Source organism: Miniopterus schreibersii (assembly GCF_964146895.1).
Source record: "Miniopterus schreibersii genome assembly, chromosome: 7".
Lineage (NCBI taxonomy): Eukaryota > Metazoa > Chordata > Mammalia > Chiroptera > Miniopteridae > Miniopterus > Miniopterus schreibersii.
Window position 1 is genome coordinate 23,525,601 of NC_138108.1, and position 22,349 is coordinate 23,547,949.

General features: G+C 40.2%; 1 protein-coding gene across 3 annotated transcripts; it reads left to right on the plus strand.

Annotated features, from left to right (window-relative positions):
- Nucleotides 1-3,867: 3,867 nt before the first annotated feature.
- Nucleotides 3,868-17,513, plus strand: KCTD18 (potassium channel tetramerization domain containing 18). Of its 3 annotated transcripts, XM_081141995.1 has the most exons (9): nt 3,868-4,004; nt 5,716-5,769; nt 5,859-5,948; nt 6,355-6,589; nt 7,952-8,163; nt 10,407-10,600; nt 11,594-11,688; nt 14,640-14,742; nt 16,404-17,513. In XM_081141995.1, the coding sequence occupies exons 4-9, from the start codon at nt 6,430-6,432 to the stop codon at nt 16,900-16,902; spliced, it is 1,263 nt and encodes a 420-aa protein (XP_080998121.1). In that variant the 5' UTR covers nt 3,868-4,004; nt 5,716-5,769; nt 5,859-5,948; nt 6,355-6,429; the 3' UTR covers nt 16,903-17,513. The 3 variants fall into 3 exon arrangements, with proteins under 3 accessions (XP_080998121.1, XP_080998123.1, XP_080998122.1); XM_081141996.1 differs by lacking the exon at nt 5,716-5,769 and having other exon boundaries at nt 3,911-4,004; XM_081141997.1 differs by lacking the exons at nt 5,716-5,769; nt 5,859-5,948 and having other exon boundaries at nt 3,908-4,004.
- The last annotated feature ends 4,836 nt before the right edge of the window (nt 17,514-22,349 follow it).

A 22,349-nucleotide genomic window follows, 5' to 3' on the forward strand; every position in this document is an offset into this window, starting at 1 on the left:
TTTTGCTTTCTTCCTGACTCATTTTGTCCCTACAACTTCAATAGCAAAACAAATAGGAAAAGGGAGATAGGGCAATCAGAGGTAGGAGAGATGTTAAAAATTTTATCAAGGCGTGGATTCCAACGTCACTCTTTTAAAAAGTGCTGATTATCTTAGAGCAGTTGCGAGAATTTAATGAACCAAGGGCTTTTTAAATTATAAAAGCTCTTGAAAATGTAAATTCTTATCATACACAACCATAAACCTAAAAACTATAATTAATTGGGCTACTTAATTTAACCTGATCTCAGCCTGCTTTCAGGTCATTTGTTATAACTGATGAGGCAAGAGCCCTGGGCTAGGAGCATGAAGGTGCAGTTATTTGTATCTTGAATACACACTATACATATATGATCTTAGTTGCAAACTCCTTATCTATAAAATAAACCAATTAAATGGGCTCACAGTTCTGCTGTGATAATCTCTGGCACAAGGAGCTGATTTTGCTTTTTTCCTTTCACTTTCCTTTATTCTTCCCTGATTTCCTCCACCTAAAGGTAGATTCCAGTCTATTAAAATTTGATTATCCTGACCCACACTCCCCACACTAATAAAGGGGTGGAGGGAAAGAAAGAAGAGGAAGGCTGACTGTCAAACATCACAACAGCAAAAATCTCCTTTAACATCTCAGCGTTACTAAAACAAAAATCATCCAAGAAATGTCGTCCCTGAGTAGGGGCCAAATAGAAGACGCACTGCAAGTCCATAAACTGACAAAGCAGAAATAGTGCACTGCCTTTTATTAAACCATCTAACCTGATCACTGGTGGTGGTCTGGCAGGTTGAACTGCACCAGGTAACCCAGGCTGACAGAGCAGGAAAGAACAACGGGTAGTTTAAAGCATTTCTGGAGAGGACAGAGATGTGGGCTTGAAAACAGGCAGGAACCAGGGGGCCTTGGCAGTGGACATGGACGGAGCCACAGACATGCTACCAGGACAGCCTACAAACGGAGCAAGAGCAGAGCAGAGCAGGCTTTTTCAACACCTTCCGACAGTCCAGTGTGGAGTCACTGTTACCCATGATAGTTATGTTAAGTGGCAGTATGCCCAAGGGTGTAACAGAATGCTCTTGGGGGTCCAAAACCACAAGTCTGGACACAGATAGGACTCCATCTGGACACCCACATGAGTGGGACGGCTGCCTGCCATGGGCTATAAGAATTCAGAGGTCAGACAATTTGACACTGGAGCTTGGCTGTTATCACAGGTCATGCTCGGAGCCCAAGGGGACTTCCACTCTACCAGACATGTGCAGTCACTGTAGCTGCCTGGCTTGAAACTGACACCCACAGGCAAGACACACCAGCGATAGAAACTTCGCCCTGGTCACTTGCCCTGCTACTTCATTTATTTATTTATTATTTATTTATTTACTTACTTATTTATTTATTTATTTATCATTAATTAATTAATTTTTAATCTTTTCATTGACTTCAGGGAGAGAAAGGGAAAGAGAGATAGAAACATCAACAATGGGAGAGAATCATTGATCAGCTGCCTCCTGCTCACCCCCATGCTGGGTATCCAGCCCAGCATGTGCCTGGACCATGGAATTGAACCGTGACCCTCAGGTCATAGGTCAATGCTCAACCACTGAGCCACCCCAGCTGGGCTTGCCCTGCTACGTCTATCCCATAAGCTCCCCCGCCATGTAGCCTTAAGCAGCCATACACGCAGGATGTTGGGCTGGATGATACTTAAAATGGAGCAGAAACTCTGGACACTGGTTTTAATTTTGGCCCCGCTGCAGACAAGATTGGACTTCTTTTATGACAGGGCGGACAGAGATGGGACCTTGAAGAGGAACCCCCTTAATTTTACATCATCAATAAAGCTTTCCACAAAACCCGTCTTCCCATGGGGACCTCAGGAAATTCTTTTCCCCATGGCACCCAACAACTCCACTTCCACTGATAACACAATGACTTTGTCACACTTTGGAGGTGTATTACCAGAGTAGATTTAATTAGCATTGCACTTCAGATGAGTGAATTTGGACATCTTTTCATATTTTTAAGAAATATGTGAGAAATGTGTGTATGTGTGGAGAGGAAATTGTTTCCTGGTTAGTAATTTATCTTAGTTTATTTTTTGTTATTCAAGTTTTGAAAAACATAGTCAAATTTATCAAATTTATTTTTTATTGCATCTGAATTTTGAGTCATAGTTAGAAAGTCTTTTCCTACATCAGACAAAAGAGAAAATCATACATATTTTCTTTTAGTACTTATATGGTTTCATCTTTGATATTTATATCCAAGGTCCATTTGGAGTTTTTCTTGATTATATGAAACTTGGTTCTAATTTTATCTTTCTCCAAATGGCAAACCAGTTGTCCTACCAATATTTATTAAATTGCCCATTTTTTCCCAAGTAATTTGAGATACTATGTTTTCACATATTAAATTTCCATATGCATTTATATCTATTTCTGGGACTTTCTATTTTATTCCACTGGTCTATTAGTTTATTCATTCATGAGTGCCATGAGTAGATAAACAAACCAGATTTATAGTGTACTTTAATGAATGATAGGGCTAGCCACCCTCATAAACTTTTCTTTTTCCTGCTTTCCTGGCTATTTTTGCTTTTCCATATGAATTTTAATGTCAACTTGTCTAGCTCCAAAAAAATCTATGTATTTTTATTGGTATTTGTTAAATTTATAAATTACCTTAGAGAAAACTGATATATTTTACCATTATATTCTCTATTTTCAGACTATAAAGTAAGTGTATTCATGAGATCTATTTTATTGACTATGCTGTTTTCATCCATATTTATTTTCCTTATTTTTTGTTTAGTTAGTCTCCTTGTACTAAAAGTGACATATTAAAATTCCTACTACTAGTGTATTTCTATCAATGTTTCTTTGCATGTGCTATGATTTTATTTTTGCTTTGTAAATGTGTTGCTGAGTTATTTGGTGAACAGAATTCATAACTGTTACATAATCACTGTGAACTGTAATATTGTGTTCAGCCTAGGTTAAATAAACCTTCCATCTCTCACCTGACTATTAATATCTGAGGGGGTTGGTGGGTTTACCTCTCATTGGCTTATTCCTTTATAAGACCCAGAGGAATTAAGAACCAGTTATTATGGACTCAGAGAAAGTACCTTGAAAACAGGACTGTGTTTTATTGTTCTTGAAATATCTAGCAAAGTCTTTTGCATAAGGTAGGGTGCACCTGGAAAATGAAAGAACTCTTTCGGGGTTATTGTTATGTGGAAATTAAACAGAGCATACAGTGGATTTGGAGAATGTCAGGTGCACAGAAATATTGGCTCTTGTTTCAATTTTACCTGCTCTAAGAGAATAAAATTATAGGGTTGTTTCACATATTAAACAAACATGCTCTGTGTGAAATAGCTTTGCAAACCCCCAATACTATCCAAATGGACTCCTCTTGCAGTCCAGTATTACTAAACCTTGGCCCTGAGCAGCCCAGTTTGGAGGGAAGGGCCCTCGCCGAGGGGTGCGAAAACCTAACGCATTCTAACTCTTACCACTCATCAAAGGACCCCGGACCACCGCAACCTCGCTGTTCTTTTCTTCCTACTGAAAAGCAGCGGCCCCGGCGTCCAGCCCGTGACTCTCTGGCGGCCTTTCCTTTCCCCGCAGGGTGTGCCGAGCCCCCTGACTCCTGCCCCCTTCTCCCGCGTGGCAGGCCGCGGCCACCGGCCCGGCGGACCAGTAAAGGGGCGGAACGCGGGCGGGGCCGGACGGGGCCGGGGCGGAACGCAGGCGGGGCGGACCATTCCGGGGCGGGGCGCTGGCGGGGCGGGGCCAGCTCCAGGGCGGGGCGGGCGTGTCCCGGGCGCCGCTGCCGGGCGGGGCCGCACGGGGGCGCCGCTGGGGCCGCGCTGCCCGTCGAGTTGCCGAGCAGCGGAGGAGGCGCCCACTTCCGAGTGGGGCCCCGCAGTGTCTGGCGGCCGCGCCGAGGGCCGGGCGGGCCGCAGGTCAGTCGGGGAGGCTGCCTACCCGGTCTCGCCCGCGCGGAGGACCCGGGCTCCGGGTGGCCGCGGCCCCGGGAGGCGGCGGGGCGCCCCGAGAAAGGCCCGGGCCGCGCTGCTGACACGGCGGCCTGGGCCCTGGGCTCGGCTCGGGTCGGCCCCGTGGCCGCCGCGCCGCGGGGAGGCTGCGGCGAGGCTTCCTGGCGCCCCAGCCCCTTTTCACCCCACCCCGTGGGAGAGGCGCCAGGTCCCCGAGCAGCGCTTCTCAAACTGGGTCCGCGGGCGGACTCCCGACCCCTCCTCCTCCTTCCCGGCCCGGGCTCGGCGCCCTGGCCCGGGAATCTGCATTTCCACGGGCGGTCCCGATGGTTTTGATACAGGTGGTCCCAGGACCGCCTGGGACGCTTCCCACACAGCAGGGAGCCAAGCGGGTGCACCTGAGGATGGGCTCCGGGACCGGGCTTGGGATGGTGATGGCCCCCTGCCTTAGGGGAGGCTGAGCAGGGTGCCCCCCAAGCCCGTGCCCTCGGGGTGCCGCGGCGCCCCTGCGATGCTCGCTGCAGGCCCGGGTCAGCATCCTTGGCGCAGCAGCGCTGAAGGAGGCGGCGTGGGCGCAGCAGGCAGCCCCTGGAGCTGGTCCGCCGAGCTGGATCCGGGGGAGCTGCCCCTTGCTGGCAGCCGGCCTCCGTGTGGGCCCTGCACCCGCCACGCCCTGTCTTCCCCAGTGTCCTCCTCTGCCCGCAGGCTCGGGAGCCCTGTCCAGTGGGCCTTTGTGTGCATTCGGTAGCGCCTGTCAGGCGTTTCCTACGGTGGCTGGCACACTGAGCACTCAGTAAATGGGAATTAGAGTGGCACAGGCCCTGCTTTCCAAGGGCTTATCCTCCCCCAAACTAGGGGTCAAACCAGGGGTTAAACAAGTGAGGTAAAATGTAGACAGAGGTACAAAGTTTATTTGGAGAACTGCAAAGATTCTAATTTGGGGGTGATTGGGAAGGTTATGCCAGCAGCGGGCTTTGCCTGGGGCTTTGAAGAATAGATAAGATTCCAGGGAGATGGCAACCGGGGCAGCAGGACCAGTTCCATCTGATGCCGCAAAGGCGGTTCTCGCATTTGGATCTTTCGGGGGCTGCTCCCAGGACCTATAGGTAGTGCAGGAAGTGACATCCACCAGTGGTTTTTGAAGGCTGGACCATGGGTCCGTAATAGCTTCTGTCTACTGACACACATGGTTTTCCTCACGCCAACGGCCTCCTTTCCCCCTTTCATTGGAGACTGGATAAATTGGAGCATCTAAGGAAAGGATCTTAATTGACCACATAGTGAAAGCGAATTTCCATGGGTGTAGCTGAGCCTCTTGGCAGCCACTTTACCCTTGCTTATGGAATGTGCAGAAATGGTGGATCTCAATCGGGAGCACCTCTTTCATCACGGTGGTGTTCTAGGTTCCACAGAAATGCCACAGTCACCTCTGGGTCATCTATTCCTAGGATAGATTAAGAAATCAAATTCTTAAAATTTTCATAAAGCTTCAGCCATTTCAGAGTGAAGAAGTGAGATGATTTAGAGATGTTATTTGTTCTTCTGGACCAGTCTGGCCACTGGCATATATAGAATTAAGATCTCAGTTGATAAATTGTATCTTCCTTAGTCACCTAACTTAGAAATTACAATTACCATTGCTAATAATTTCTGTTCTTTTGTTTCCTTAAATCTCCAGAGCCAATATCAAGTCCCTAGTATACACCTTATGGCAAAATTTATATCATTATAGGTAATATTTATCACTTATTAAGGACTAACTTTGAGTCAGAGACTGTTCTATATGCTTTTTATATGTTTTATCAATTATGTCTCTGATAGTCCTTGGAGGTAGGCACCATCCCTCCCTCCATTCTGAAGATGAAGACACAGGCAGAGGAAGACAAGTGTTTGCCTGAGGTCCCAGAGCTAGTAAGTGGCAGAGCCCAGCAGCCTCATCCCATGCTACACACTGATGTCCTCTGCAGTCTAAACAGCTCCCTCAGACTCATTGTAATTTAAAAAGATTTATGAATGTTGAAGATCATAAGCACACCTCACCTTTGCTTTATGTATGACAGACAATGCATTATGTTGCTTAATTCTTTAAACAGTCATCTCAACAGCTGTGATTTCATTGATAATAGTTTATTATTATTTACAAATCATCTGAACCAGAGTTTTCTAGGTTCTCAGCATATTTCAAACTTCCTTCATATTGTATAAAGTCCTTCAATATTGCCAGTGCTGAGGAATTTATTTGAAATTACATTAAAATGTATTTATTTTATTGTCTATTGTTGAAAATGCCAGTGGTGATTGTCCTTTGTTTTTATAGAGAGGGACCAGGACCACCATTGTTTGCAGTTTCTGAAAGTGTTTCAAGGAAAAAATTCAGGCGTTGGTGGGAGCAATGGAAGATCATAAGTCAGAAGAAGAGATATTAGATATTCTTCGACTGAATGTAGGTGGCTGTATTTACACAGCCAGGCGTGAGTCCTTGTGCCGATTTAAGGACTCCATGCTGGCATCCATGTTCAGTGGTCGTTTTCCTCTAAAAACAGATGAATCAGGTAAATATCTACAATCTTTAAGCATGATCATGAATATTCATTAAAATAGGAGTCTAGTTTAAATTCCCTTTGACTTTACTAATTACAATGAAATAGATTAGATTAGTTTACTAATGAGTGAAATCATTAGGACTGTATGGAGATTTATTAAATACATGGAGAAATTAAATACCAGTTTCTAGAATCTGTGATGCTCTTGCTGAAAGTTGACAAACAGTGAGAGTGTGTGAAGGCCAATCATGACTTAAGTATAGGGATTAATTATATTTTGAAAATTGTTACATTCATGCAACTCCATGGGTAAAGGTATTGAGGCTGATTAAATATATTAGCTTCTCTGTGTTTTTCAAGTTATAAAATACGTATTCCTGGAAAAAGCAGTTGCCCTCATAATTGACAGGGCTGTCATTGTTAGTGTAGAGTTAGAGTTAAATTCGTCACCTAGTCTAGCTGTAAGTAAGGCTTTTTGCACACCTTAGAAGTTCTGGGGCTCGTGGAACCCATTCTTGCTTCTGTGTTAGAAGAGAGAGCTTGATGGGTCTTGAGCATGAGGGGCTGCTAGTAAATCCTGGATCTTAAGAGATTGCTTTGCCAGCTGAATGGCAGTTGAAGGCATGGAAAACTCACTGATGGCTGGTGACTAGGGCTTGATGTCCATCTGGACAGAAAGGTTGCTGGTGAAGGATCATAAGCAGAGATTGAGTTTTTTTCTGTCCCTAAGTTTTACCTTCTTAATCCCTTCTTTTCTAAACTAATCAAAGGAGAAAAAGAATTACTGAGTAACCTCATACAGAATTGTGTTTTTTAAATTCTGCTAAATTGCCTAAGAAAAGCCTTTTATCATAAAGTAGTACCAGCATAGCATTTGCTCTTTAAAGCTTAGATTTTCACAGTAAAAAGGGACTAATTTAATAAATCCAAACACATGGCATGCCTGGAGCTGGGAACCCTTGGTTTATATGTTGGGGCTACAGATCAACACAAACACTGGACATAATAGTAAGCACCCTGCAAGCCCTCATTAGAGAGAAACTCCGTAGGCCTTTCCTGGCCCATCTGGGCTGAAGTTAGGGGTAAGCTTCCATTTCCACCAGTAGTCTGAGATCTCCATGGCTTTTGCAGGGGGTTTAGTGGGAATATGGTCATTGCATCCAAAATTCCAAGTGGAGCTCAGAATACATTTTCCTGTATGGTAGGCGAGAATACGGATGATCACAAAGTTTGACTAAACCTATTTGAACACTGAATGTGAACTTTCTTGAGAGAAACATTTCTACCTCAATCTGATTTTAGTTTGACATGTTGAAATTTTGTCAATGGTCATATGTATCTGCAATTATTTTTGAACTGAATATTTTCTAGGGGCTTGTGTTATTGACCGTGATGGACATCTATTTAAATACCTTTTGGATTATCTTCATGGAGAAGTTCACATTCCCACAGATGAGCAAACCCGAGTTGCTCTACAGGAAGAGGCTGATTACTTTGGCATCCCTTATCCTTACAGCCTGTCTGACCACTTGGCTAATGAAATGGAGACATATTCTTTAAGGTCAAATATAGAACTTAAAAAGGTCTTGGCATTTTCTTAAGTTTTAAAATATATATATGTGTACGTATATATATATATATATATATATATATATATATATATATATATATATATATATATAAATTTTTTATGCACAAAACAATGTGTTATTTTGCATAGCCTGTGTTGTTACATAAATCAAACATTAGACAGCTTTAGTTTTTTTATAATTTTTGAAGACACATTTCTTAATGACTATTAATCATTTTTTAAGGCCAAAAATTCTATTTTAGGAAAGTACATTACATTGCCACTGAAAGGTTTATGGAGTTTTTATTCTTCATTTAAGATTTAACACTTTTTGATGGCTACTTTATAGAACTGTTCTTCTCTTGAAGTCCTTTTTGAATTTAAGAGCTATACTGTAGTATGTGAGGGTATAGTAGTAGTATTTTATTTCTTGAAATTGTTTTTTTTTTTAAAAGAATGGTCATAATAAATAAAAGATTGTGTAAAATCTCTTACCTGATTTAGTGAGTGTAGAGTTTGTTACTAAGTTAGAACATCAGTTTGATTAATTCACTTTGAGATCAGTAAATTTTTTTAAAGATGCTTTTATTTTAAATCATTTTAAAGATCTTTACTATTTAAAATCTGTTTTTGCCTTATTGATAAGTACTATGTTTCCTATTAATTAGCAGCTTCAGACATCTAAGAAAAATATCTTTCCTAGATCATTGTTAATCGTGAAAACTGATCTAAATTGGTGTGAAGTCTTTGATTTGGATATCAGTGTTTGGGAGAGCAATCTGATGCTATGGCTATTAGGAGTGCAACAGAAAGAGAAAGTTCATTTGGTTCCAGATCCCAGCCAGGAATTTGCATGATTGTATGGGTTCTGCTCTTGAAGTTATTTATGAATTGAGTTGTTAGGTAGTTTTTTGGTGGCTTTTTGCCCCATCTGCAGAATGGGGCTAATAAAGCTTGACTGGAAGGTTGGAGTGGGTTAATGTTCATCTTTTGAAGTTCCAACTCTGGTCTTTTATTCCTGGTTTGTGTGCAAAAAGGTCATAGCATGCTACATTCATTCTATCTGCCAACACATATTTATTTCAAATGTTTTTGGCATATGGAGCACTGTTCTAGAGATTGTGTGGGACACAAAGAAATACAACATATAGTTCTTGCCCTTGAACAGTTTATAATATAGTTGGGAATTCTCATAGATGTGCAGATAAAGTTAAAAGCCAATACAGGAGTTAGATAGCAATATTAAGTGAAAATGCAAGACATGTCAGGGTCCTATTTTCATTCACTGAGTCAGTAAATATTAAGCATCTCCTTTATTTTCAGGCACTATTCCAGACACTTGAGATATAACAGACAAAAGTGCCTGTCCTCAGGGTGCTCACAGCAATAATGGTGCCATTTCTCCCAGGGAGCCTCCCTGCTCTGTGCCCCTTAGCACCTTGTAGGCTCACCTGGTATCACTTACGACATTGTGTGCTGATGGCTTATTTAATGCTTTCTGCTGCATTAGCTGTAAACTCTAGGAGGGCTAGGACTCTGTCTCTTGTTCACCATTATATCTCCAGGACCTTAGACAGTGCTCAGCACATAGTATATACTTAATATTCAAGAGAATGAATGAATAGGTAGATAAGTGCCAAATTAGTTCAGACAGTATGTGTTGAGTTCATATATTCATATCTTGCAATGTAAAAGAGCAAGTTAAAATCTGATTAATCTATGATTGGATTTGGATTTAAAAATAAGCATCAGTGATGGGGCTGGTCAGTAGAAGGTGAAAGGAAGATTGAGTCAAGTGGGAAATTTGAGGAAAACAGAGGGAAAAGTAAAAAGGTATAATTCATAGTTATTATATAAAGATTTAAAAATTAGAAGTGATGTTGGTAGTGAGGTTAAAGAAGGAGGAAATAAAACGTAATTTCCATGTGGAACAGGATTCTCTAGATGAAAAGGTGTTGGGTTTTTGGATGGTGCCTTTTTGTGATTTGCCCTGTACCCCAAATTTAACACATGCATGTTTGGTTTTTAAAGACCAGGTATAATCTTTTTATTTCCCTCGTGATCAACTGAAATTGCAGCTTTATATGAAAGTAATAGCAAATTAACTTTTTTATTAAAAATTACTTTCCAGAGTTAAATTCCAGAGTTAAATTCAAATATATCTATCTATCTATCTATCTATCTATTTATTTATTTATTTATTTATTTATTTATTTATTTATTTATTTATCTATTTATCTATCTATCTATCTCCAGGCTTTAACAGACTTCTGTGATTCATATGGTTTGATTTGCAATAAACCAACAGTTTGGGTTCTCCACTATCTTAACACATCTGGTGCAAGCTGTGAGAGTAGAATTATTGGTGTATATTCCACAAAAACTGATGGAACAGATGCTATTGATAAGCAGCTGGGAGGAAGAATTCACAGTAAAAGCATTTTTAAAAGGTATGTCCATATTTAAAAATGAAAAAGGAGCAAAATTAAGTCTTGGTCTTTTCTAAGAGGTGTTACTGAATGGAATATATGGTTGACTAGGAAAGACCATCAGCACCCCCGACAAGCAGAATGAGCCTTTGGAGCTGTCAAGATAGGCCTGCTTCAGGAGGAGTTCTAATAAGGCCATTTCATATATGTATAAACTATGGGCCATCCGTGTGGGCTAGTACTGTGGTTCTCAGTGGGAATGGACATCAGAATTCCCTGCGAGGCTTTATAAAGAAAGAAAAGCAAAGCCACATGCCTGGGTGTCTTGAGTATAGTCTAGGGGCAGAAGCACTCGCCAAGGAATCAGTAGGCCCACTGAATGACCGAGAACTAGCCTGTGCATTGGTATCCTGGTCTGAGAAATGATGGAAAACTTTCCTAGTCCCTCCCTGCCTTAAAATTCTACAACTTGAACATGTTAAATTCTTAAGGGTTATTCTCTTAATACTTTCCCTATAATCTTATTTACACTGGTCAATTAACTTAGCAAATTTTCAAAAATTCTCTGGGATACTGAATTGGGCACATATTAGTGACTAATGCATGAGTACATGAGTTTGTTTTTTAGATGGTTAAATATGTCATCATTTTCGGAATTCTTTATAGGCAGAGATGTTTCTATATAACTGCCTGGCAAAGTGCCAGGAAAGTTTTAGTCAAAGTTGAGTCTTTTCTAACTTTATTGAAGTTTGTTGATTTGTCAGCATGGTCTATATTGTGAAATTAACAAATATTTTACTACAGTAAAAAGAGATCAACTGTAGGTTAGCATATTCATATAGTATATTATACTCATATAGTACTATATATGTGCTTCAAGTTCACAAAACATACCTTCTCCTTAATGAACAAGCACTTATTGTCTATTAACTATATATATAAGTATATATATATTCATACACATACATTCATACCTAGGTAGGATATTTTCATTACCTTTTTCAATGTTTCTAGAGAGGCGGGAAATAATGTTCAGTACATTTGGAGCTATTATTCAGTAGCAGAGCTGAAGAAAATGATGGATGCCTTTGATGCCTGGGAAGGAAAAGGTATAGTACCATTCTTTTATTTCATGGCAGAAGGTAGACTTATCCTTAGTAAGACAAAGTAAGCTTAAATATGCACTTCTTTTTTTGAGAAAGTATTTTTTTGTGTGTGGGTCTAGGTATTTGTCATTTCATGGTAACATTGAGATAATTTACTTACAAATCTTTAAACGCTGTGAATTAGATATTATTAATAGTTTATAATTCAGTAACCTATAATTCTGTTAGTTATGCTTATTTAGTGCAATTAAACAAGAGTTTACGTAGCACCTACTACGTACCTAGCATTGTCCTAGAAAGTGTACCTCTAAATTAAGCATATAATGTATAATAATAAAAAAAAAGAGAGAGGAAATGAAAATTATGCTGGTAAAGTGTCTAAAGAGCTCTTATGAAACAATTAAAATAATCTTTAAATGCACACTTTGAAATTTGCTCATTTTTACCAAGCTGCTTTCCAGAGTGTTATATAAATGGAATAGCATGATGCTTTGAAAATTCATCCATGTTGATATATGTATCAATGATCATTCCTTTTTATGCTAAGTAGTGGCCCATTGTATGGATATACCACTGTTTGTTTTTAAAACTTTTATTTTTTCCTCCCTATAAAGTAATTCACATTCATCGTATAAAACTTTGGAAATATAGAAAAATGTATACAAGAAAATCAAAAGCATGTCTAATCCTAAAATTAGGAATCATGATTTATGTTCTTTGATGTATTTCATTCTAGTCTTTTTTCCAGTCACATGATATGTACATAATTAAAAATACTTTACATTTAATTTTCTTTCCTGCTTTTGATCATTTCTTATTTTACTGTGGGCATTCATCTATGTAAAAAGTTATTCAAAATAATTTGAATAGCTATATTAGTCCATAAATGTTCCAAAATGTATTTAACCCTCTCTTATAGACATTTAGATTGTTTTTCTTTCTTTACCTATGATGACTAATGCTTAATTGGACATCTCTGTTCATAATCCTTTCTGCCTTCTAGAGTCCTAGAAGTAGAATTACTGGGTCAAAGGACATGAACAATTTTGATGCTACTGATATGTACTGATTATATTCAAAAAAGTAATATTAATTTTTACTCCTGCCAAGAACATATGAGATCTTTACTAATCTGGCATATAAAAAAATAGTTGCCATTTAATGTATATTTCATGATAAATGAGTTGGAACCTCTTACTGTATGTTATTTCCCTTCCTGGGAATTTTATGCTCATGAACCTTGCACACTTATTCATAGAGGAGAGATGGAGTTGATTTTCTAATCAATTAAAATAAACCTCTGTATCAAAGATATTCTCTTTCAAGTTAATGTAACATTATTTATCCTAGTTTTTTATTAGTCTTTTAATTTAATATTTTTGCTTTAAAGTTATACTTTACATATTATATAATCAAATTTATTAATTTAGTTTTATAATTTATTTTAAGCTTACCATTTCTTTCCCTACTAAGAAATTAATTATTTCCTAAAAATTCCTTTTAGTTTACTGTAGTTTTATTTTTCATTCATAAATCTACCTGGGATTATTTTGATAAATGATGTGAGGTTAAAGTTGTTTTTCTCTCAAGCATACTTCTCAATTACATATTAAATAGTCTATCTCTTTTTTCGTTGATACTTAGTTAATCAACTATGTGACTTTCTTATTACATACTATTTTTATTCTTATAACTTCTTTGGGGTTTACTCTTGATCTCTGCATCTATCCTTACAGCAGAAACACGTTTTTTATTATTATTATCTACATCGTGTTTCACTATCAAACAGAGTTAGCCTCATCTCTTTAATGACCTCTACTTCCCAAAATGTTCTTGGCCATTTTACCTGTTTATTCTTTCAAAGGAATTTTAGAATCATTTCGAGATTCCCAAAGAGTCCTATTGGTATTTTGGTAGGAATTGTGTTAAACTTACAATGTAATCTAAGAACTGACATCTTTATAACATTCAGATTTCCCATTCAGGACCATCATGTGTCTCAACATAATCTTCATGTCTTCATTTTTTATGGCTGGATGGGTGGATAAATATATTTTAGCAGTTTTCTTCATACAACACTCAAGCATTTCTTGGTAGGGCAGTCCTAGCTATTTTTTGTTTTATTTATTACTATAGTGAATGGTATTTCCTGCTATAATTTCTAATTAATTTATCATAAGTAAGCTGCTCTTTGTTTACATATATTGTATCCAGCTATTTTAGCCTGCCAAACTCATCGTTTAAAATACCTTTAGTTGACTCTTTTGAGTTTTCTAAAAAGACATATTGTTCTCAAATAACAATAACTATCTTCTTCCTTCTAATTGGCCTTTCTCTTACTTCTGTTTCCTGACTTATGGCTTTCCACAAGCCTTCCAGAACTTTATTAATAACAGTGATGCTCCTTACATGCTTTCTGAAAGTTAAAAGCAGTTGTATGCTTTGTAGAAGTCAGTGATCTTGGGTACTTAGTCTGTGCCAGGCCCTGTCGTAAGCATTTTATATTTATTTACTCATTTAATTATCACAGCAATCCTGTGAGGTATGTTTTATAATTGTCAACATTTTGCAGATGAGAAAATTTAGGTACAGAAAAGTTAACTTTCCTAAGGTCACGTAATTAGTGAGTGACAGAAGTGGGATTCAGACCCAGGCAGTCTTGGCTCCAGAGCCTGCCCCCTTTAATCAGCACACACCAATTGCCTGGGGCCCATATAAGACCTGCCGTTTATCAGTGGCAGAGCTGGGGCTGGTAGCCAGCCCTTCCTAGACCTAGGTCATGAGCTGTGCCACTGCCCTGGCTCCTTGTGGGAACACTTGCTATGTACATTTCCCTTCGTCAAACGGGAGCATGAACCTCAAACGCTCTTTCTGGCTCATCTTATGTGAAACTGTGTTTCTGAACATTTTGCAGTGGACAAAGGCTCTCTGAATTATATCTTTTTATCTTCCAGGTGTTAGCTACTGGCGAGTGCCTCACGAGCTGATAGAGTGTTGGACTCTGGAAGAGCGGCCTTTACTTGGAAGCCTGCGTCACATGGCTCCGATTCGAAAGAGGTTATCTGTGCTCTTGATGTTTTTGGATTTTTGTTTTTTATCTGTGACCTATGTTTTTACTGACTTTATTGGGGGAATGAATAATAGTTCTTGACCTTACTAAGCCTATAACCCCCTAGATGAATATTCTGCCCTACCACCGAAATACAAATCTTGATAAATGCAGTTACCAAAACTATGTAAAAGATGCAAATAATGCTCTAAAGCTGCATTATAGTATGTTCTTTTTGGGAGTTTATGCTTTTAATAATACTAGTGGAGACAGTGGGAATGTTGTGGTAAGTACTTTTTCCCCACAAAAGTGAAATCAGGCTTCATTGGCAATAGTGAAAAAATATTTATTATACTTAATATTTGAAATTTCCTATGACTTATTCTGAATTCCTTTCTCTATCTTGTTGCCACAAATAGCATTTTAATTTAATGGTATTTTCTTGTGTTCTGTAAAATTATTAGCATTATATTCACCCTACATCTTTGTCCTTCACTGTTTTAAATACATTTAAAATCACCTTTCTCTTATTGTCTTGGAATTATTCATGGCTTTCACATGTTCTGGATCATCTGCTCTAGATCTTGATTCAATTCTCCTATGGAATTTCAGATTGCTCTCTGGATCTTTCTTAGAAAAGCCAAGTTTATTCACTTTTTAGTAGTTAATCTCTTGTTAAAACAGATATTTTTTCTTAAATGCCCTCATTTTGCTATCATTATTTATTTTTCCCATTGAACCTATAGTTAGCAAGTGCTGTTTGGGTCTGGAGCAGTGGTTGTCAGCTGGGGGTGGTTTTGTCCCCCAGGGATATTAGGCAGTGTTTGGAGACGTTTTTGGCTGTCACGTTGTGGAATAGGGAATGTGGGTGGAAGCCAGGGATGTCATTAAACGTCCTAGAACGCACAGGGCAGCCTCCGCAACAAAAAATTATCCATCTCCAAATGGCAATAGTGCCATGATGAGGAACCTCTGTCTAGAGTCCAGTGGAAGATGTGCACAGAAAACAGAGCAGCAGGAATGATGTTATGGAGACTCTGTGTTTGTTGTCTTTCCTCTGGAATTTTATTAAGCATCACTTTTGCCCACTCCTTCTCAAATTCAAAAGGTATCCGATTACCATGGGCTTGACTGTTCCAGCGGATCCCAAAATGTGTCCCATAGAATGCTAATTTTACGGGTGCCCAAGGTTTCATGACAGAGTGATTGGAAAACAGACCCACCAGGGTTAAGCAGGTGTCCTTACTGTAGGCTTTCTCATAACCTTCCTGTGTTCATACAGATTTTAAAACTCCAAGAGGGGAATAAAATGTGCAGCAGCATTTCTCAAGTTTATTTGACTGTGAAACCCTTTTTTCCCTCAGTAAATCTCTGGGAGGAATAACTTGGGATATTTCTGGTTATCCTTTGATCACATCAGGATTCTCGGGAACAGAGCAATATGTTGTATGATTCTCACATTTCCCAATTTGAACTTGTTGGCATTGTATGTGATTTTTAAAAGTTTGTATTCAAGTTGAAACAATCTTTTATAAACTTGCCAATTTCCTTATCGCCCATGGTGGGAGATGAGAAAACCTTTCTGCTCACCCTCAAGGTGCACTGTGGAGGTGGTTGCGCCGGTTCCTGGGCAGTAACTGCTGACAGCGGCGTGCTTCTGTGTTCACAGGAGGCTGGCGGCGCCGGGGGAGCAGGAAGAAGGTGTGAACTGTAAGGCTGGGCCTAAGCCTGTTAGATTTTTGGGCCCTTCCACCAGCACCCAAATTAAGGTCAAGAACTCGGCTTCGGTCAGGGTGTCTCCCACTAGTGCCCTCCAGGCCGGGGCCCCGGCCACGGCGAACCAGCCTTCCTGCGGAGGGACAGCCCAGCGCTCCGCTCCGGCGAAAGCCCCGACGGGCACTGAGCCTCCGGGCTGCGCCCCGGCTTCCCACGGGCCCCAGAGCGCTGAAAATGGAGCCGCGCACCCCCCTCCAGCTAAGGTTCTGCTGTCGGACACGAAGGCCGCCCCACGCCGAGTGATCAAGCTGAAGCGGACTCCACTGTGTGCCACCGGGCCTCCCGTGCCCGCCTGCCCAGCAGCCACGCCCTCGGGGGGCTCCGCGCCGCCCCCCGCGGAAGCGCGCACCTCGGGTGTGCGGACTGAAAATGGACAGGGCAAGGCTGATTGAAGGAGGCGGGACTCCAGATGTTCTGTTTGCCTCCCAGAGCTTCCAGCCTGGTTGATATAAATAAGTGACACTGTTGACGCAGTAAAGGTGAAAACTAAAGTGTTTGTATTCAGGATAATTACGGGAAAAATAAATTGTGTGGCATGAGAATGGAAGAGGGGAGACTTTAGGTGGTTGGCGCTATAGTTACTTCTCACTTTCCCAACTTTTAAATGATTGTTTGTCCACAGACAGTTTGAATTTCAGGTTTTTAATGGTTACTTGGTATTAAGGCAACAAAACAGTACAGCGAAGTCATCACTAGAGAAGTTTACTTTGTTGCTCAATTAGTGATAGACTTTACACACTCTGTAATGTTACTCATTGCAGCCCAGGGATAGGAGTGAGTCTGGACTTAGATCTTCCTGCCTGGTGAGTAGAGAGGGTGATTTAGTGCTTCCCTGGCCTATATCACAACCAAGAGAGACATGAGAGAAGACGTAGATCAAGGTGAACTACTACAAGTTACTCTCAGCCTCAGAAGGCAACATGAAAAGAAATGATGGGGAGGGAAAAAAGATAATTTGAGATCACACTTTGACTTTCACTTAATTAAACTGTTCTCTTTTCTAGACCGGCTTCTTATTTATTTATTTATTTATTTATTTGTTATCTTAGAGAGAGAGAAACATTGATTTGTTTTCCACTTACTCATTGGTTCATTCCTGATTGTCCCCTGACTAGGGATCAAACCTGCAACCTTGGCTTATAGGGATGACACTCTAAGCAACCCAGCTTCCTGGCCAGGACCTGGATTGGCATTTTTTACTTTTTTCCGTTAGCAGATTTATTTATACATCATAAGAAGATTTCTTGGAATAAGAACTATATAACATCTCTTTGGAATAAATTATTAAAATATTTTTATTTTAATTTGAATGGTGTGGTTTTGAAAATGCTTTGAAAAAGAGAAGTTATAAGTTCAACTTTTTAACTAGAGTTTTGTTTTTCAGAAATGACCATTGAAGAGTCATTCTGTTTATACAATATGATTTTTTTTTGCATAAAATTTCCACATAACTTGAATTTAGTATTTTTACACAGAATATTTTGATTAATCATCTATTTTTCACAACTGTTCAGTTGTGTGTTTACTCATACATATTTTGCTCTATGATTGGATCATATGGCTGCCTCCAGTGAGCAGCACGCCTTCAGTATGTTAAAAGTAAGTTCATAAAGCAGAGCACTTTTTACTCTATCATTGTACTTGCATTATTTTGAAAGAGTAAAGTAACTATATTTAAAACATTACTTTTACAAAATAAAGTAAAACTTTTTCATAAAAAGTGCCATTTTCTATTACTATGCCTATGCTTACGCATTGGAGCCCTTTAGTAGTTTGAAATCTTGTGAGTTTGTATAGGTTGTCTATTTCTGCTTACCAAATGGCTTTCCTGTGTAGGTAATGTATGAAATAATTAAGCCAATTTTGGGTAGCTATCCAAATACCAGCAGCCTTTTAAAATAGGTGGTTTATATGGCTAGAAAAAAATGAATATTTAACTGAAGAGTCATGAATGACATTTCCTTGTAGAATATATAAAATACTCAGTTACTTTTGAAAAATACTATTATAGAGAATCCAGGCATTCTGAAAATCAAAGACCACAGTGAATTTTGAGAATTTTTAATGACGACATTATTAATATTGCTTGAGCTAGGACCTTTTGAATCGCTGATTCATATAAGAAAATATTATACTACTAATAAATAATGTTTACACATAAACATTTATCTGGAAAGGAAACATCTTGAAGATTAATCAGTCAACAGCCTTCATTTTTTGCATCAGGTAGTTTAAGGAGTAATCTGTTTAGCATGTTTAGCCTTTACAAAAAGAGAGTTTTTGGAATAACTACTGGGCTATGGTGCCACTGAGGTGGGAAGGAACAAATGGTCCCATATGGGTATATTTTTAAAATGTTTTTGTTTCAGTATTGCCTTATGTTACAGTTTATAAAGTATTTTCATGTCTTTTATTTCATCGTGTTCATCAGGAGTCAAAGTCAAATTCAGAATTTTGGAGTAATTTGAACCAAACTTTAACTTGGACGTGGTTCCCTGGTGTTTAGGTTAATTTCCCATGAAAACACTTTTCCTAATACCAGACCCTGTACACACAAAAGAGTTGGTGACTCATCATAACCCATTGCTCTTCCTGGAAAAAATAAAATTAAAAAAGGGAAAGCATGCTTTATAAATAGTGATTCAGTATCATTACTTTGGAGGAGTAAGTTTATGTAATAGTTGAATCAGGACACAATAGAAATTTTTAATGGTAAGTAGGATATTAGGTATTGCTCACATTAAAAAAGATAACTGATTATGCTCTTCCAGATACTCTCTTTTGAAAACTGGTTAGTTAACATCGTGGAGAGCCTGAGGCTGGCAATAGGAACCTACTGTAGGATTTGTTTTGTTTATAGTTTTAAATGGTTTTGTTTCAGTATTGCCTTATGTTACAGTTTATAAGGTATTTTTTATATATTTTATTTCATTGTGTTCATTATGCTTTTTAGTTTCAGACAACAACATAATGAAGCTCGTCTTTTACGTCCTTAAAGATCAAGAAAATGAGGTTCAGGAAAATTAAGGCTGTAAAATAACGACAGCCTGCACCCCTCCACCCCAGCACACACACCTTTTAGCCCCATAATCTGATCTCTGCAGGATGACACAACATCCCTGGCCAAAGGACAAGCTAGAGGGAGGAAGCGGATGTAAAATGTGAATTTAATATTTAAAGTTTTTGAGCAGAAAGTATTAAGTATTGGATGACATGTCTGTCTCCTGCTTGATGGACTCTGTCGCCTTTGTACCTGGTGAACAGTTAGGGCAACCCCCTCCCCCCCAGTTATTTTAGAAAATGTATTTGGTAGCAGCCTTCAGGGGCGTGGAAACTGATTTCCCACCTTGCCGAGTTTCTAGTGTCAGAACAAACAGGTGCCCGTGGGAGTTCCTTAGTGCTGATCGCTGCTCGTGGCCACAATTACAGTGACCAGAGCAGTTATAGAACTTGTCCAGTTGTTTAAAGTAAGTCAGGGACATAGATCACAGGACCCCAGAGAGGTGGCTGGTGGGTGTTCCCTGCCTTCTGAGGACGGAAAGCAGCCGGGCCCCTCGCTCCCCGCGAGAGTGCTCCTGCTGGAACTCTGGTGCCGTCTCCTCCTCACTCCAGGCTGAGTCCCGTTGCTTTCTAAGTGCTAACATTGAAAAATCATTGACTCACTTTCTAGTCTATGGTTAAGTACAGTGTAATTATTATCCAGCTGTACCTTGATTTTTAGCATACAGTCCCATTTGGCTTTAGCTGAGAAGTTCTTCATAGACAAAATTTAGATTTAAATACCATTTTGAATATGCACAAGTTGCTCTGTAAAGGGAAGGATGCTAACATTCGTGTGCACGTAAGGCTGCCTTATGAAGGATTGTCATACCTGCAGTCCCTCTGAGTAACTTGAATCTACATTTGCTAGGATGCTGGTTAGAGACTAAGTAGAAAGTATGAGCTGGACAGAATGAAGGGAAAGGGCTTCTACCATAGCAAACGTAAAGCACTTTCAAATGATTTACATGCATGTATTCCTAAGTGAACGAGGAACTTTCTAATTATGGAAAATGTGGTCATTTCCTCATATGCCAAAACTCTCCCTTGAAAACTCAACAAGTTGCTGACTTTAGGGAGGGAAGAGGGGATGGGTGGTTCCTTGTTGAAGGCTGCAGTTAAGAGTGCAGGATTTCGAGTGTGTGGTACAGCCAAAAAGGGAAACTTCACAGAGAGCTAACAGGAAAATATTGATTTCCAGGGGCTTTCAGAATTTCGTATTCACAGAATTTGGTTGGCGACACGGCCCTGGAGGGGCCATTTTCACTGGAGTCCTGTCAGCCTCACGAGATTCACATGGTTCACATTTTTACAGAAAAGCTAATTTTCCTTTGTTCGCATGTGTTGCCTCTGACAGCCCATACACATTTTATGTTTGTTAGCCAAGCAGTTTCTGATGTAGGCTGTGGCTAAGACAAATAGAACTGTACGATAACCCTGCAGTCAGTACTCTGCCCTACTTGTTTATTTAACAACTTTCATCTTATAATGCTGCTTCTTATACTTTTATTTTCCTTTTTTTACCCTAAAGCCCTCGTTACCTTAGTAACGTTTTGCTCCGCTCCAGGAGTGAACTTGGGGGCCTGGAGCTTAGAAGAGAAACTTGCTCTAGACAGCACATGACGGAAGGAAAAGGTAGTGTATTTGCTGATGTTGGAGGAAGGCAAATATTGCTTCCTTCTGCCACGATTTCTTTAAATTTTGGACATTCTGTTACAATAATAGCAGCTCTTTCAGGAGCTCATCTCCTAATTTCTCAGCTTGGAAGATGTGGGAACTCGGCTTCTATTTGGATGACACAGATAGCCCAAGGACATCAGAAACTCTCCCTCGAGATAGACTCTGGATCTGGTCATCGAGGCTGAACCAGCCAAGAACCCAGCGTGGTGGAGGAACAGGCCACACGCCCTGTCTCTGTCCCCTTTCTCCACTGCCCTTGTAGCACTCAGGTCAGTGACACTACTGACAGTTTGGACTGGATAATTCTTTGTTTTCGTGGCTGTACTGTGCACTGTAGGATGTTGAGAAGCATCCCTGGCCAGTATCCCCCGCCCCAGACATTGTGACAGTCACAATGTCTCCAGACTTTTCCAAGTGTCACCTGGGAGTGAGGGGTGGGCACAAAATCGATCACCCCCAGTTGAGAACCATTCCTTTAGTTGGGTGATTTAACCGGAGCAAGATAACTGCCTCTCCTAACTGGGGGCCGTGATGAGTGAGAGCGCTGGAGCCGTCAGCCACAGGCAGGATGGAGCCCTGGGAATCGAGGGGAGATGACTCCGAAGGAGGGATGGGGGTCTCAGGCTGCCAACCAAACAGCCTCTCCTGTTAGCTTCCACTTACATTTCTGGTTTCGGCGTAATATTAGAACATTTTTTGTTTGCTGTTCTTACTAAGCATCTACCTAATAAAAACTAAGATGTACTCACCTGAGCCCTTCGTGTATTAACTTACTTAATACACCAGCTCTACTATGGAGTGTAGCATTGTCCTCATTTATGAGGCACGGGCCGGGTGAGCTGTGGAGCAGCCAGTGGGGGGATGAGGCAAAGACTGGGTTCCCCGGCATGTGCCTTCCAGGGTCCAGGCCCTTAGACACGACGTTAGGCCTCCTGTCGCAGGGGCTCCCTCCATTCCCAGATGAGCGAGATAGGACTTAGCGTCTTCTGTATGCTGCCTAATTTTCACTTACTTCTCGAGTTTCATTACAGTGCTTTCTGACAGTATGGCAGTTATCAACTCTTTGCTTCTTGGTTCCAAACCCAGTCTTCCCTGCCTGCTGGTGATCCTGGAGCTGGGC